At 40.8% G+C, this 12680-nt stretch overlaps 1 protein-coding gene across 1 annotated transcript; it reads right to left on the bottom strand.

Annotated features, from left to right (window-relative positions):
* Nucleotides 1–6485: 6485 nt before the first annotated feature.
* LOC132650798 (NEDD4-binding protein 1-like) lies at nucleotides 6486–10884 on the bottom strand. Its single transcript, XM_060376118.1, is given in 2 exon segments — nucleotides 6486–7466; nucleotides 7469–10884. Coding segments are annotated over 2 exon segments (1275 nt in total). The 5' UTR covers nucleotides 7917–10884; the 3' UTR covers nucleotides 6486–6639.
* Nucleotides 10885–12680: the final 1796 nt, after the last annotated feature.

Genomic DNA, 12680 nt, shown 5'->3' with positions numbered 1-12680 from the left:
TATTACTTCCCCCTGAAGGGGGAGCAGCCTTACCAGGCCACAGAAGATGACAATGCAGCCACTCCTGATGAGATCTGATAGACTAAGATCAGAAGGAAGGAGAGGAGGGCCTCCCCTATCAGTGGACTTGGGGAGGGGCATTCGTGAAGAAGGGGGTGAGAGGTTGGGATGGGGAGGGGAGGAGGGAGGGGCTTATGGGGGGATACAAAGTAAATAAAATGTGATTAATAAAAAAAATGGAAAAAAAACAATACCTACAATCAAACCTGGTAGGATTTCACAAACTACTTGACCAGTGACAACTCAGAAATACTAATATATTTTTAAATTATATCACAGAAAATGAGTGTTTTCAACTTTATGATTCTAATTAGGTCAAAATTAAAAAAGTCCTAGTCTTTTTTTATTGTTCAATTAAATGGATTCATTTTTTTCAGATAAATGGTTAAATTTTATGTGAAAAAAGAGTAATAATTAGAAAACTATTATGTAAAATATTTATATATAAGAATTTAATTTATACTTAAACTCAAGTAAAGTACATAAATATAAAAGGATTATAGCATATGTATACTTCAGCAAGATTTCGTAGCTTCATTTCCACAAAGCACTCATTAACATCTATAATAATAAACTATTTAAAAACATTTAAAATATGTTATATTGATTAAATTATATTCTAAAAATTCATGCATATGCATGTATTTATTTATGATGTATTTGTTTTAAATTCATTCTAAAGTACTGAGTACATTAGGCAAAGTGCAGTTAAGTCAAGGCCCTATTTTGTTGCAGCCATTGTGCTTCCAACCCACCATGGATTCTGGCATTTTCTTGATCCCTTTGCTTGACTGGAGAATTAGTTATTAATATATCTTCTTGTGGCTTATAAAGGAAATGGACACTGATTGAAAAAAAAAGAACAGGTAAGAATTGATGAAAAATAGTCAGATAGGTTACAACCAACTATTCAAGATTTGTAGTTTGAGGTTAGTGAAGCGAAAAAGGAAGACAGTGGCAGAGCCAAGAAACAGTCTGAACTGAACATTAAACATGTGAAGACATGTGAATGCCTTAACAGAATACAGTGCCATATGCATTAACTACACTTTCAGACACAATTTAAAGGAAGAAGTTGTTAGTTATGCCTCTTTTGAAAGGTATTTTTGTAAGTTTATGTGTCTGTCTGTGCCTGCATGAGATTATGTGTACTATATCTATGCTTCTGCCTGTGGAGACACAAGTTATGAGTCTCCAATTTTGGGTGTTGGGAATAGATTTTGGGTCTTCTGGATGGAGAACACATTTTTATATATTTTTTTATTTTTATATTAATCACAGGTTATTTACTTTGTATCCCAGCCATAACTCTCTCCCTAATTCCCTCCCAATCTCACCCTCCCTCTCTCATCTCCTCCTGAACCTCTCCAAGTCCACTGGTAGAGGAGGTCCTCCTCCCATTCCATCTGACCCTAGTTTAACAGGTTTCATCCGGAATGGCTGCAATGTCCTCCTCTGTGGCCTGGAAAGGCTACTCCTCCCCTGGGGGGTGTCAAAGAGCCCTCCACTGAGTTCATGTGAAGGAGAACACTTTTAAAGTGCTTAGCCATCTCTATATTTTTCTTGGTTACAGATATTTCTGTCACTGGTTGCTTACTTCCTTTGAGTGGACAGAGCCTATCAGTGGGATCAAGAAAGTGGAGTTTCTTCACCTCAAGAAACACTGAGAGCAGAGTGGAATGGCAACAAAGAAGACCCACACTGGCTCTAGCCCTGGATGGCTCATCTCCATCTACCCAATTCCTCTAACCTGCTCCCTCTAATACAATTCCACAGACTCTCAACAGTCTGTTCAAATTTTGAATCACTCAATGGATTAAACTATGCATGGGTTAATGCCTTGTTAATCTAATTACTTCTAGAAATAGCCTTTGAACACACCAAAGGGTGTGTTTTCTACCCAACCGTGTTAACAGTAAAGACTAAGCAATGCACTGAGGAGTTCCCTCATGAATGTTCCTGAATTATATTAATTTGCATTATTTGCATTGTCTTGAGAGTGACCATGTCATGGAAATTCCCAAAGTAGAATGTGGGAACATTCAATAGGTCAGAAAATATAAGTTGAAATTACAGGGAGGACATGTTTAAAAACTGCATTTTTGTGGCATAGAATTTGAATCACCTTTTTTATTCATTCAAATATTACAATGAAAAACTCTTCTATATAAGTGTTGGCTGCTGTATTATTTTCATATATTTCTAAACAGTTGCCAAGGTTTAGAAATTCAGTTGTGTAGATTATATTTCAAAATACCTGGACTGGACTTGAGAACTAATCTTCACTCTTCAACCAATAAACATAAAAATCATAACCATATGACCAAACCCAAATTGTTTGCTAGAGTAGAATAAAAGCCAAGCACATAAGAGCAGTTATCTATCCCAGGTAAAAAGAGTCAAGTTAAAACAATGTAAGAAAAACATACTTGCATATAAAATTAAAATTTTCAACCTTATGAAAATTTACCAAGATTTTCTCACAAAATTATGAACTAGAATGTAGTTTTTTTCACTGCATTTTTTTTTTCATGGAGATTCAGGTTCATTTAAAATCAATGCATTTCCTTTCCTTCCTTCCTTCCTTCCTTCCTTCCTTCCTTCCTTCCTTCCTCTTTCTTTCTAAATATATTCTTCTCTCATATGTCCTGACTACAGTTTCCCCTCCCTCATCTCCTCTGACTTCCTCCTTGTTATTTTCCCTTTCCCCAGATTCACTTCTACATTTACCTTCATAAAATAGCAGGCATCCCAGGGATAGCAACCAAACATGGTGTAACAAATTACAATAAAACTCAACACATGCCATCAAATCAAGGCTGGATGGATGGGGCACTCTGGTAGGGGAAAAAGGGATCCAAGAACAAGCAAAAGTGTCAGACACTGCACCCACTGTTAGGAGTCCCACAAGAATATGGAAGCAGTCTAAGTTTATGTGTACTGCTGTAAAACAAAACAAAACATACAAACAAAAACCTTCTAGATACTGCATCACTTACAAAGAGCGGGATTTTACTGTTCATAGTTCTGAGGAGGGGAAACCTAGACCCAAGGGTCAGCAGATTTGATGTAAGTAGTTTCTACTTCCAAGATAATAATTTACCATTGCTCTCTCATGTGCTAAAAAGCAAAGGGCAAAAGTACCTTCACTATATGATAAAAAGTTAAATTCATAATTCTATGGGAACAGGTGGGTGCTTTAGTATCTATTTGGAATGAACAGTTTAAGACTGGAGTAGAAGATATGGTGGATATGTTTGTGGCAAGATTGACTTAGAATGAAGAATTAGTAAATTTGATGACAATTTTCTCAAGAATATTGATTTTATCAAGTCAGTCTCTAACTTGGAAATACAGTATAGATTCAGACAGTTATAAATGAAAGAAACATTGGTCCCTTCTTGAAATCAGACTTTGCCCAGTGAATTTCTTTTTTGTGTACACAGATATATCACATTTCACTGAACTCTCCTTCTCAAAGCCATCCAGAAGGAGAGCTGAAAACCACAGCAAATGACTCTTTATCTGTGTTAGTCTAAGTTGCAGGTGAAATCAGTAAATCATTTGCTGCATGGATTTTAGCTACAATGGGAGAAACATTTTGCTTGAGAAAACTCAATAATTTGGTGCTCATATCTTTCACTTTAATATGGAGCTCTATGTAAATTCACTACTTTAAAAAGAAAAATAATCTGAGGTATATAAAATCCCTTTAGTGAGGATTTCATCAGCAACTAATTTCCTCTCCAAATTCCAAGTCAGCTTAGACATAAACTAAAAGTAGAGATATGTAGGAGCCAAAATACCTCTTTAATAATTGAGAGGTCAATAATGATGAGGAAAAAATTTGTTCACAGGAAGCTGAACTTCTAACGACCATGTCCTCAGACCCATACAGTCAACAGCAATGGAGCCTGAAAGTCTAGCTCAGTGTTTCTCAACTTGTGGATTGCAATAGCTTTTGGGTATGAAAGAACTTTTCTCAGAGGTCACATATCAGATATTCTGCATTTTAGATATTCACTTGATTCATAACAGCAGCAAAATTTCAGCTGTGAAGTAGCAATGAAAATAATTTTATGATAGAGGGTCACCAAATCATGAGGGTAGCAACATTAGGAAGATTTAGAATCACTGGTAGCTGAAAGTATGCTCTTAGTGAACAGCTCAATTTCAAGGCATAAGGTCACTATGCTTTGCTCCTTTACTTTCTTTTTTTTTAATTTTAATTAATTTTTTACAATTAATTCACTATATACCCTGATTGAAGCTCCCTGCCTAAACCCCTCCCAGTCCCACTGAAAGGTGGAGTCCTCTGCCATCTGCCCATAGCTTATCAAGTCTCATCAGGACCACCTGGATCCTCTTCCTTTGTGACCTAGCAAGGCCACATCAACAAGGGCAAGTGATCACAGAGTAGGCAACAAAGTTCATGAGAGAGGCAGCCTCTGCTCCCCTTACTCAGGGAGCCACATAGATACTGAGCTACCAATCAGCTACATCAGAGGGGGGTCTAGGTCATCTACATGCATGGACCCTGGAGGTGCACCATTCCCTGCAGGACCACCTGGGCAGAAACTTTTTATATTTGTTGGTCTCAGCATACAAAATGGGAAAAAAATCTTCACCACCTCTATATCTGAAAAGGGCTGATATAGAAAATATATTAATAACTCTAGAAATTAAAAAAACAACAAATCAGGTAATTAAAAAATAAGGTACAGAGCTAAATAGAGGATTCTCTGTAGAGGAATATAGAATGGCAGAGAAACATTTAAAGAAATGCTCAATGTCTTTAGTCATCAGAGAGAAGCAAAACAAAACAACGCTGAGATTTCACCCTACACCCAGAAAAATGGCTAAGATCAAAATCTCAAATGACAACACATGCTGGAGAGGTTGTGGAGAAAGGGTATACCTCCTCAACTGCTGGTGGGAATGTAAACTTGTACAAAACTTTGAAAATCAATCTGGTGGTTTCTCACACAATTATGAATAGTGCTTCCTCACGTTCCAGCTAATATTGCATAGAAATAAATACAAAATATATTCAAGCATGCAACAAGGAAATTTGTTCAACCACATTAGTAGCAGCTTCATTCATAATAGCCACAACCTGAAAGCAACCCAGATGTATCAGAGGAACAGATACAAAAATTGTGGTACATTTACACAATGGAATACAACTAAGCAATTAAAAAAAAAAGAAATCATGAAATTTGCAGACAAATGGTGGAATCTAGAAAAGCTCCACTCTGTGACTCCTGTAGACGAGTCCTTCTCTGATTGGCTCTTGGTCTGCTCCTCAAATAGACCTCACTTCCAATCAAGGCCCTTGCCCTCTCCAAACAAGACTTCCCTACATTGCTTGGGATTAAGGTTGAGTCCTAAGGGTGTGCCAACATTTCAGCCAGGGGGCTTTTCAGGGGTGTCTGTGTTCCAGCCCCAGCAGGCAGCCCATGAAGATCTCTATGTGTGACCCCCCCATTGCCAGGTTGCAGGACTGAAATTCCTCTAAAACTGCCTCCCTCCACCAATCCTTGTTGCTTTTTACCAAGGAAGACTCAAGAGCCACCTGCTCGGGGGAAATCCCACTAGCTCAGAGAGACAGGGAGAGCACCCAGCTGACCTTGTACTCAACTGAGGACACAGAAGGAGCAAACCCTGCCCCCACCCCCTTCACCAGGCTGTCCTAAGGACCCTCTGATTCAATCTCTCTCCTTCCTGGCATCTCTTTCAGCCGAATAGAAACATTGTGCTGGGTTTCAGTCTTCCATCACAGACTATCACCCACTCCCCTAAACTAAACAGTGGAAAAATCCACCTGAAGATTCATGGCTTCATGCCACCTTCCCCGCGAACATCATTAACCTCAGAAAAAGTCCATTTCAGGATCTAGGTCTTCCCATCTGTCTGTTTCAGGAACTCACTGTCCTCTTTCAGTCAGGTCGATGAGCTCTTCCTGCACCAGGGCATGGCGGTTGTGGAGCTGGCGGTGGTGTTGGTGTTGTGTGTGCGTTTGTGTGGGGGCTGTGGGTGGTACCAACTTTCCCGGTGTGACCATGGCTCCAGGTTGCCCTCTATCTGCCTCCTTTCCTTCCTTGAGTAGAAGCTTTCATGGGGAATCCTCTCTCACTGGGGATGGGCTCCTTTGCAATTTGATGGAACCCTTAGGCTCTGCTGACCTATGGAAATATAGGAAAAGCTGCTTCTCTGAGCGTCCCATTACCTGAAACCCATCTCACTGTTTTGAAAATCCCATTGAAGAATGGAAGCTCACACTCATCATCACGTTCTCCTACAATCCAGGGACTTTAAACAGCAGTTGTCTGCCTGGTTGCCAATCAGGAAATTTCAACTTAAAAAACAAAACAAAACAAAACATAATGGTCTGTATTTGTGGGAGTTCCTGCTCCCTGTTTCTGTTTATTTAGAATCTCCGTTTTGTGTACACCAAACATCTGTCACTCCTTTTCTCCCATACCATACAGCAATGTTTCCTCAGGGAAGGATCTACCAACAGGTGGCAGAACCTAGTGCCCTCCCCTGCCCCGTCCTCACCACACCGTGAGTGCAGTCTCAGCCCAGCTTTGCATCCAACACGAGGCCAGAGAGGGCATTCAGGTCCATCGTGGATGGATGAGCTAGCAGAATCTGGTCAATCTTCTGTTTCTGCTCAGAGTCCGGGAAGATGCTCATCAGCGCCTCTCTCAACTCGCTGGTCTCTGCCCAAGATCTCTGTGCGGGCCTGGCCAGTTTCTGCTGCATCCTGGGCAGTGTGACCGGGGCAGTGAAGAGCTGTTGCTGAGGAAGCCCAGGGCTTGGAGAGGCTCCGTGGTTCTGAGGTGGTGGCCATTGGCTGGGGCTGGGGCTGGGGCTGGGGCTGGGGCTGGGGCTGGGGCTAGGGCCCCTGAGGACAGAATCCAAACTGCTCATGCCTGGTGGGCCGCTATCATCAACCAGCTGCTTGTCTGGAGGAAAGAGGTCCTTTTGAAGAAATTCTTCCAGCCGAGGTCCGTGCCTTCCCAGAGGGTCATCGGGAACCATAAATATGTCTCCCATGAACGTATACTGAAGCAGTCTCCTGGCAACAATTTCTCTCCAGGACGCCGACTCAGTCACAAACTCTCTCAGGTTATCATTGGTCACGATGATCCCCCCGGTCTTGTCTGCCAGGTGCAGTAGGAACCTGTCATCATGAGAAGAGATTCTTTCTCGGGAGACCATCCGGGCAGGAGTCAGAGCCACTATGCCGAGGTCCTGGAGCTGGCCCAACAGGTGCTGTTCCGTGACGTGAGGATCCCGTCTCGTTCTCCACTGCGGGACAAACACGGTGATGTTTCTGTTGCCAAGCTTCCAGAAATACTCCACTGCGAGAGCTATTCCGCGGCAACTGAAGAACTTTTCAGGCCATGGGCCATGGCCACGTTACCTCCATCTATCACCACATGCTTCAGATCTGCTCTGCCGGGCTCATTTCTCAAGGCCAGACTGTATGGGGTCTTGAGGGCCTCTTGAAATCTCTGAACCACTGTGAATGAGGCAGTGGGGTCCTCATAGGATCCACCCAATTCTGCGGATCCTGTCTCTGAAGGAAACAGCCAGGGCTGCTGCAGGAGTGGCTCAGAAATTGGGGGGCACATCGGCTTAGGCTCAGGCAAGCCCCCTGAGTGGGAATGCTTTCCACGGGGAGGCTCCTTAGATTCTGCAAACACAGGTCCCGCGGGTTGTTGAAAACCCTTGTCAGGCCTGGGCCAATGGGAAAGGTGGTGGGGGTTGCTGCCCTTGTTCGGTTTCCTTCTGAGCCTGGGGCGACTCAGGTTCCATGGGCTGTCCATCCCGGCCCCCTGACCCATCACGTACCCTAGTTTCTCCTTCGAGGGCCTTCGGTTCTCTCACTTCCCCTCTCTCGTGTCTCTGCAGCCTCAGTAACATCACAGCTAATTTCGCTTGTTGCACGACTACCACTTCTTGCAGTAGTGCTGCTTTTCCAGACGCTATTGAGGTGCGTTCTTGTTGGGCACATATTGGTCCAAGCTTCTTGGAGAGAAAGTAGAGAAGGACAGCTGCAAGTCCAAGTACAAGCAGGCTGGTGATCATGATGGTGATCAAGGCCCAAAGAACTGCCCCCGTGGCTTTCCCGAGGAACCCCCTAGGCCTTCAGTTTCCCCCCTCTCCAAAATGGAGCCTCCTATGTGTTCTCCAGCAGGAGCCAGGTGAAACAGTGCATCCTCTGAAGAGGATCCCAGGGAATTTCTCCTCCTCCGAGGCTCTCCCTCAGACGTCTGCTCTCCTCTGAGACCTTTCTGTCAGATGTCCTCTGCCTCCTGCAATCTTGGTGGGTTCTCTCCTTCCCGATCAGGTTGGGTTCCACTGCAAACACTTCTGGTCCCTTCTGACTCTCGGGATTCACGTGCCTCTCTTCACCAGCACAGAACCGCACTCAGAAAATCAACAATGGGTGGTGGGTTGCTGGAGGGAAGGGGGTGGGGTGGCAATCCAACACTCAGCTCCACCTCACTGCACAGTGAGAACTCAACTGAGCTGCTCTAGAGTGCTGCACTCTCTTTAAGAAGCCTCCCTTTCCTGGTGGGCGGATCCTATCTCTGATGCTTGCTGAGGAGTCCTTCTCTGATTGGCTCTTTGTCTGCCCCTCCACTAGACCTCACTTCCAATCAAGGCCCTCTCTCTTTCCAAACTAGAGTTCCTTACATTGTTTGGGATTAAGGTGTGTCCTAAGGGTGTGTCAGCCTTTCAGACACGGGGATTTTCAGGTGTGTCAGTCCCAGCAGGCAGCCCATGAAGATCTCTTGGTGTAACCCCTTGCTAGAGCAGCCAGGTAGCATGATTGAAATTCCTTTACAACTGCCTCCCTCCTCCAGCCAACAAACAGACCAAAAACAATAAAAAACACAAAAACAAACAAACAAACAAACCAGGCTAATTCCTTTTGCTTTTTGCCAAGTTGGACTCAAGTTCCATATGCTATTTATTGGATGATGATGCTGTAGGGTGTTCGAAGTTTACAATGATTTGATCATTTTAGGTGAGCAGTACATCTAGTCCTGCCCCTATCTGATTTGGTGAGCTATGATTTTCTGGACTGGTTGTTGGGCAATGTTATCTCATACTGCATCTCTGGACATTCCTCTGCATCAGGGTGGAGAATTTTGGTATTCCTTTGCAACAGTGTGGGTCTTTTCTCAATTCACCTGCTTTTCCTTTTGTCCTTCTGCTTTCTGGAAAAGTACTGATTGAAGTTAGTTTATTATGGGGTATAGATTTCATAAAGAGCCCTGTAGAGCCAACTTGTTCCTTTCATTTTTCTGTATTTTTAAATATGTTTATGTCATGTATTGTGTATGTCATGTATATATCATTGTTGAGGCATGTACATATGAATAAGCTGACCATCAGGATTGAAAAGGATGATCAAATCATGAGACAGACAGTGATGCTGGAAATTGATCTGGGGTCCTTTATGAGGGCAACAGACATTCAACTGCTAACTCATTGTCTTTCTCCAACTTATCTAAGTTTCTTTCCACTTCTGTTTCAAAATCATTGCTAAAACCCCACAGAAACCCCCACTGTTTTTCCAGGAGCTCATTTTGAGATAATTATAATTCCCATGAACTAGTCTCATTATAATAGTTTTAATATATTTTAAATAAATTTTAATAATGTATAAATAGTCCATCATTCATTATTTTGACACATATTAAGTAAAGGTATTCCTGCTATATGATACATTTCTTCATTATTTACAGTTGCTTTGACAGCATCAAAGGTGGTAATACTTCAGAATATAATAGACCTCTGCACCCTGCTGTCTGGAACCATTTCAGTGGTACCCAGAACACCAAGTATTTGTTCAAAAAGGCATGTAATGAAGGCAGTTATTTTGATATGTGGATACAGAGTCAGGAGTGGTGAGAGGATGGAATGATCCTTACATTAGATATAGAATGCATGACTATCTGATTTGCATGGATATCTTAGAATGAAAGAAAAAATGGTAAGTAGCTTCAAGTAGCTATTTCAATATAATAACAACACACACACAGACATACACACAGGAACACACAGACACACCACACACATATACACAGACACACACATGAGTCTATGAAGTCTATGAAGTCACGGTTCCTCACCAGGAACTCACATAACAGTTATAGCTAATCCAAAACTACTTAGAAAACAAATAAAATATCATGGGTTTATCTGTATTCTCTGTTTATGCCACTCAGGCACAATATTCCTCCGCAACAGTTTTGATGTGGTTTTTCAGAGGCTTTCTCATTGTATAGTAACTGCAGGAAGCCCTTTTAATATCTAAAATTGTGAGAGGAGAAAGGGTCTTAACTCACATACAGGTTTATATGAGATGTGAGTCTCACACCCACAAAACTATTAGAAGTATTCTAGCTTCAAATAAGAAGTAAACGATTACTCCAAGGTGGATTACAGATTTGAAAAAGCATTTCAAGATTCACAAAATTGGATTTTTTTTAGATGGATGTATTTATAAGTGCTTGGTGCCTTTTAATAGGAAGTCCATTAATAAAAAAATATGGGAATCTTTTTCCTAAAAAAACACATTTACTCAGTCCAAGTTTCCTGATTTTTCAGGCATCACTGATTTTATGAATTAAACCCCTGATATCACTAATGGAGCTACTTTATGAATTTGCTGTTAGCACAAGGTGTAATAATTGATAAAGTAAAATTATGTAAAATCCATCATTAATTTTTGTTTAAATGCCTTTATTAATTATCAACTGCCTAAATATATCTGTACAAATATTCCTGTAAGATACTACTATTCTACTGCTGTAAGACTTACCATGATAAATTTGTTTGAAAACATAATTTGGTAGTAAAATAACAACTGGTTCCAAAATTTTATGAAAATTAAATTATATTGTAAAACCTAATTGGTCTCAACAAAGCCTTCATTGGAATATTTGTCTGTTTTGTTGGGTTTCTTATAACTCTACCTCCCTTCCAACTATTATCCAACCTAATCCCTTCCAACTCCCAGACACTAGGTAGTAAATAAAGAATGATAAATGGGAAAGGGCCATAGATTTCTATGGACTATTTCCTGCTGTTTATGCAGCTCTTATGCTATTTCCAGGTTTCCTGGGACAAGTCCAATCTTTGTCTTCAGGATATTCAGCAATGCAGCAAACCAGCAAGTCAGCAGTAGCAAATGTAACAGTCAATGCAGCAGCAAATGCAGCAGCAGGATGAACCTTAGCAGGACAGAGAGCAGAAGCTGCCTTCTCTGTCTGGGAGTGCCCTCTGGCATGCAGACAATGGTTTCTTATCTGCTGTGGATTTCTTACCTGCTACATTTTACAGTTTGAGCACAGCAGAGCATTCATACCGTAATGAAAATGACACCATCTTCATAAATTCTGGCCCTATAACACGTGCTTCTAGTTGCAATATGTCACATATAGGCATTCTAAGAGAAAACATCATTTAAGACATGTTTATATACATATTATTTTATTTAAAACTTGTAACATGTTCCCCTTTAAGATTAAGAGTATTCATAGTAGTGGCGGGTTTTGGGGAGAAAAGATCTTATTCTACAAATGGGAACATGAAGGTTAGGCTAATTCTGTTGTTTCTTTGTCTACAGACAGTATTTACTGATATTGAATATTGTGTTTAACTATGTTGCACTATAAGAAAGAAAAGAGCCTTCCACCTGAGCATATATGCATTCAATTCTTGAGACTCACATGGTGGAGAGAATTGATAACACAAATTGTCCTCTGACCACAAGAACATACATACCCATACACATAGTAATTAAAAAAGAAAAATTCGTTGAAGATATTAATGCAATAAATAAATAAATAAATCCATTTAAGTTCATGTAATTAGCAAGTAAAATAATCTTGTTGTAAAAAGGGATTCTTCTCATATTGTAAGTGGCGATTAATATTTACTATTGATACATCTTTTAGTAACGCTGCTGTTAGTCCTAAACAGCTGTATAACCAAATCACCACACAGAGATTGGGTTTATTTAGTTAACCTAAATAAACAATCATTCCCAGTGATAATGAACTCAATCCTGTGTATGCAACAGAGCATACCTATATCTTCCTGAAAAAACAAGTAAATTAAATAAAGATTGGATATGATTACATCAAAACACTTTATAAATTATATATGATGATATCCATAAAGATAGGTTCTATAGATTTATAGAAAAAAATAAGCTTATGATGAATGTCTGGGGGTATATCCAGTTTGGTCTCTGGACTCGGAAAACAAACTTCACCCAGACAGAATGCACATCTGTTCCCAGCATTCTGGGAAGATAAGAGGTTATCCATACCTTCTGTTGAAGGAACACCTCAGGTTTCTTGAGTGATTCTCTATGAGAACATAGGCCTCCATACCTCTTACAGTGGCTGAAGTGCTCTCAGAAGAAGTTGGTCATTGCTACATAGTTCTCAGTCTGTATCAACCATAATGGCTTTTTTTTTATTTCTCCCAGCTACACAGAGAATTGTCTGTATCACTCTCATTTCAAAAGCTCTCTGGCTTTTTCTCTTTCTGCCCAATATTTTTCAAGTTCTGTTGAAATATAA

Source organism: Meriones unguiculatus (assembly GCF_030254825.1).
Source record: "Meriones unguiculatus strain TT.TT164.6M chromosome 13 unlocalized genomic scaffold, Bangor_MerUng_6.1 Chr13_unordered_Scaffold_33, whole genome shotgun sequence".
NCBI lineage: Eukaryota > Metazoa > Chordata > Mammalia > Rodentia > Muridae > Meriones > Meriones unguiculatus.
Note: the sequence above shows the minus strand (reverse complement) of the source record. Positions and strands in the feature narration are given on the sequence as shown.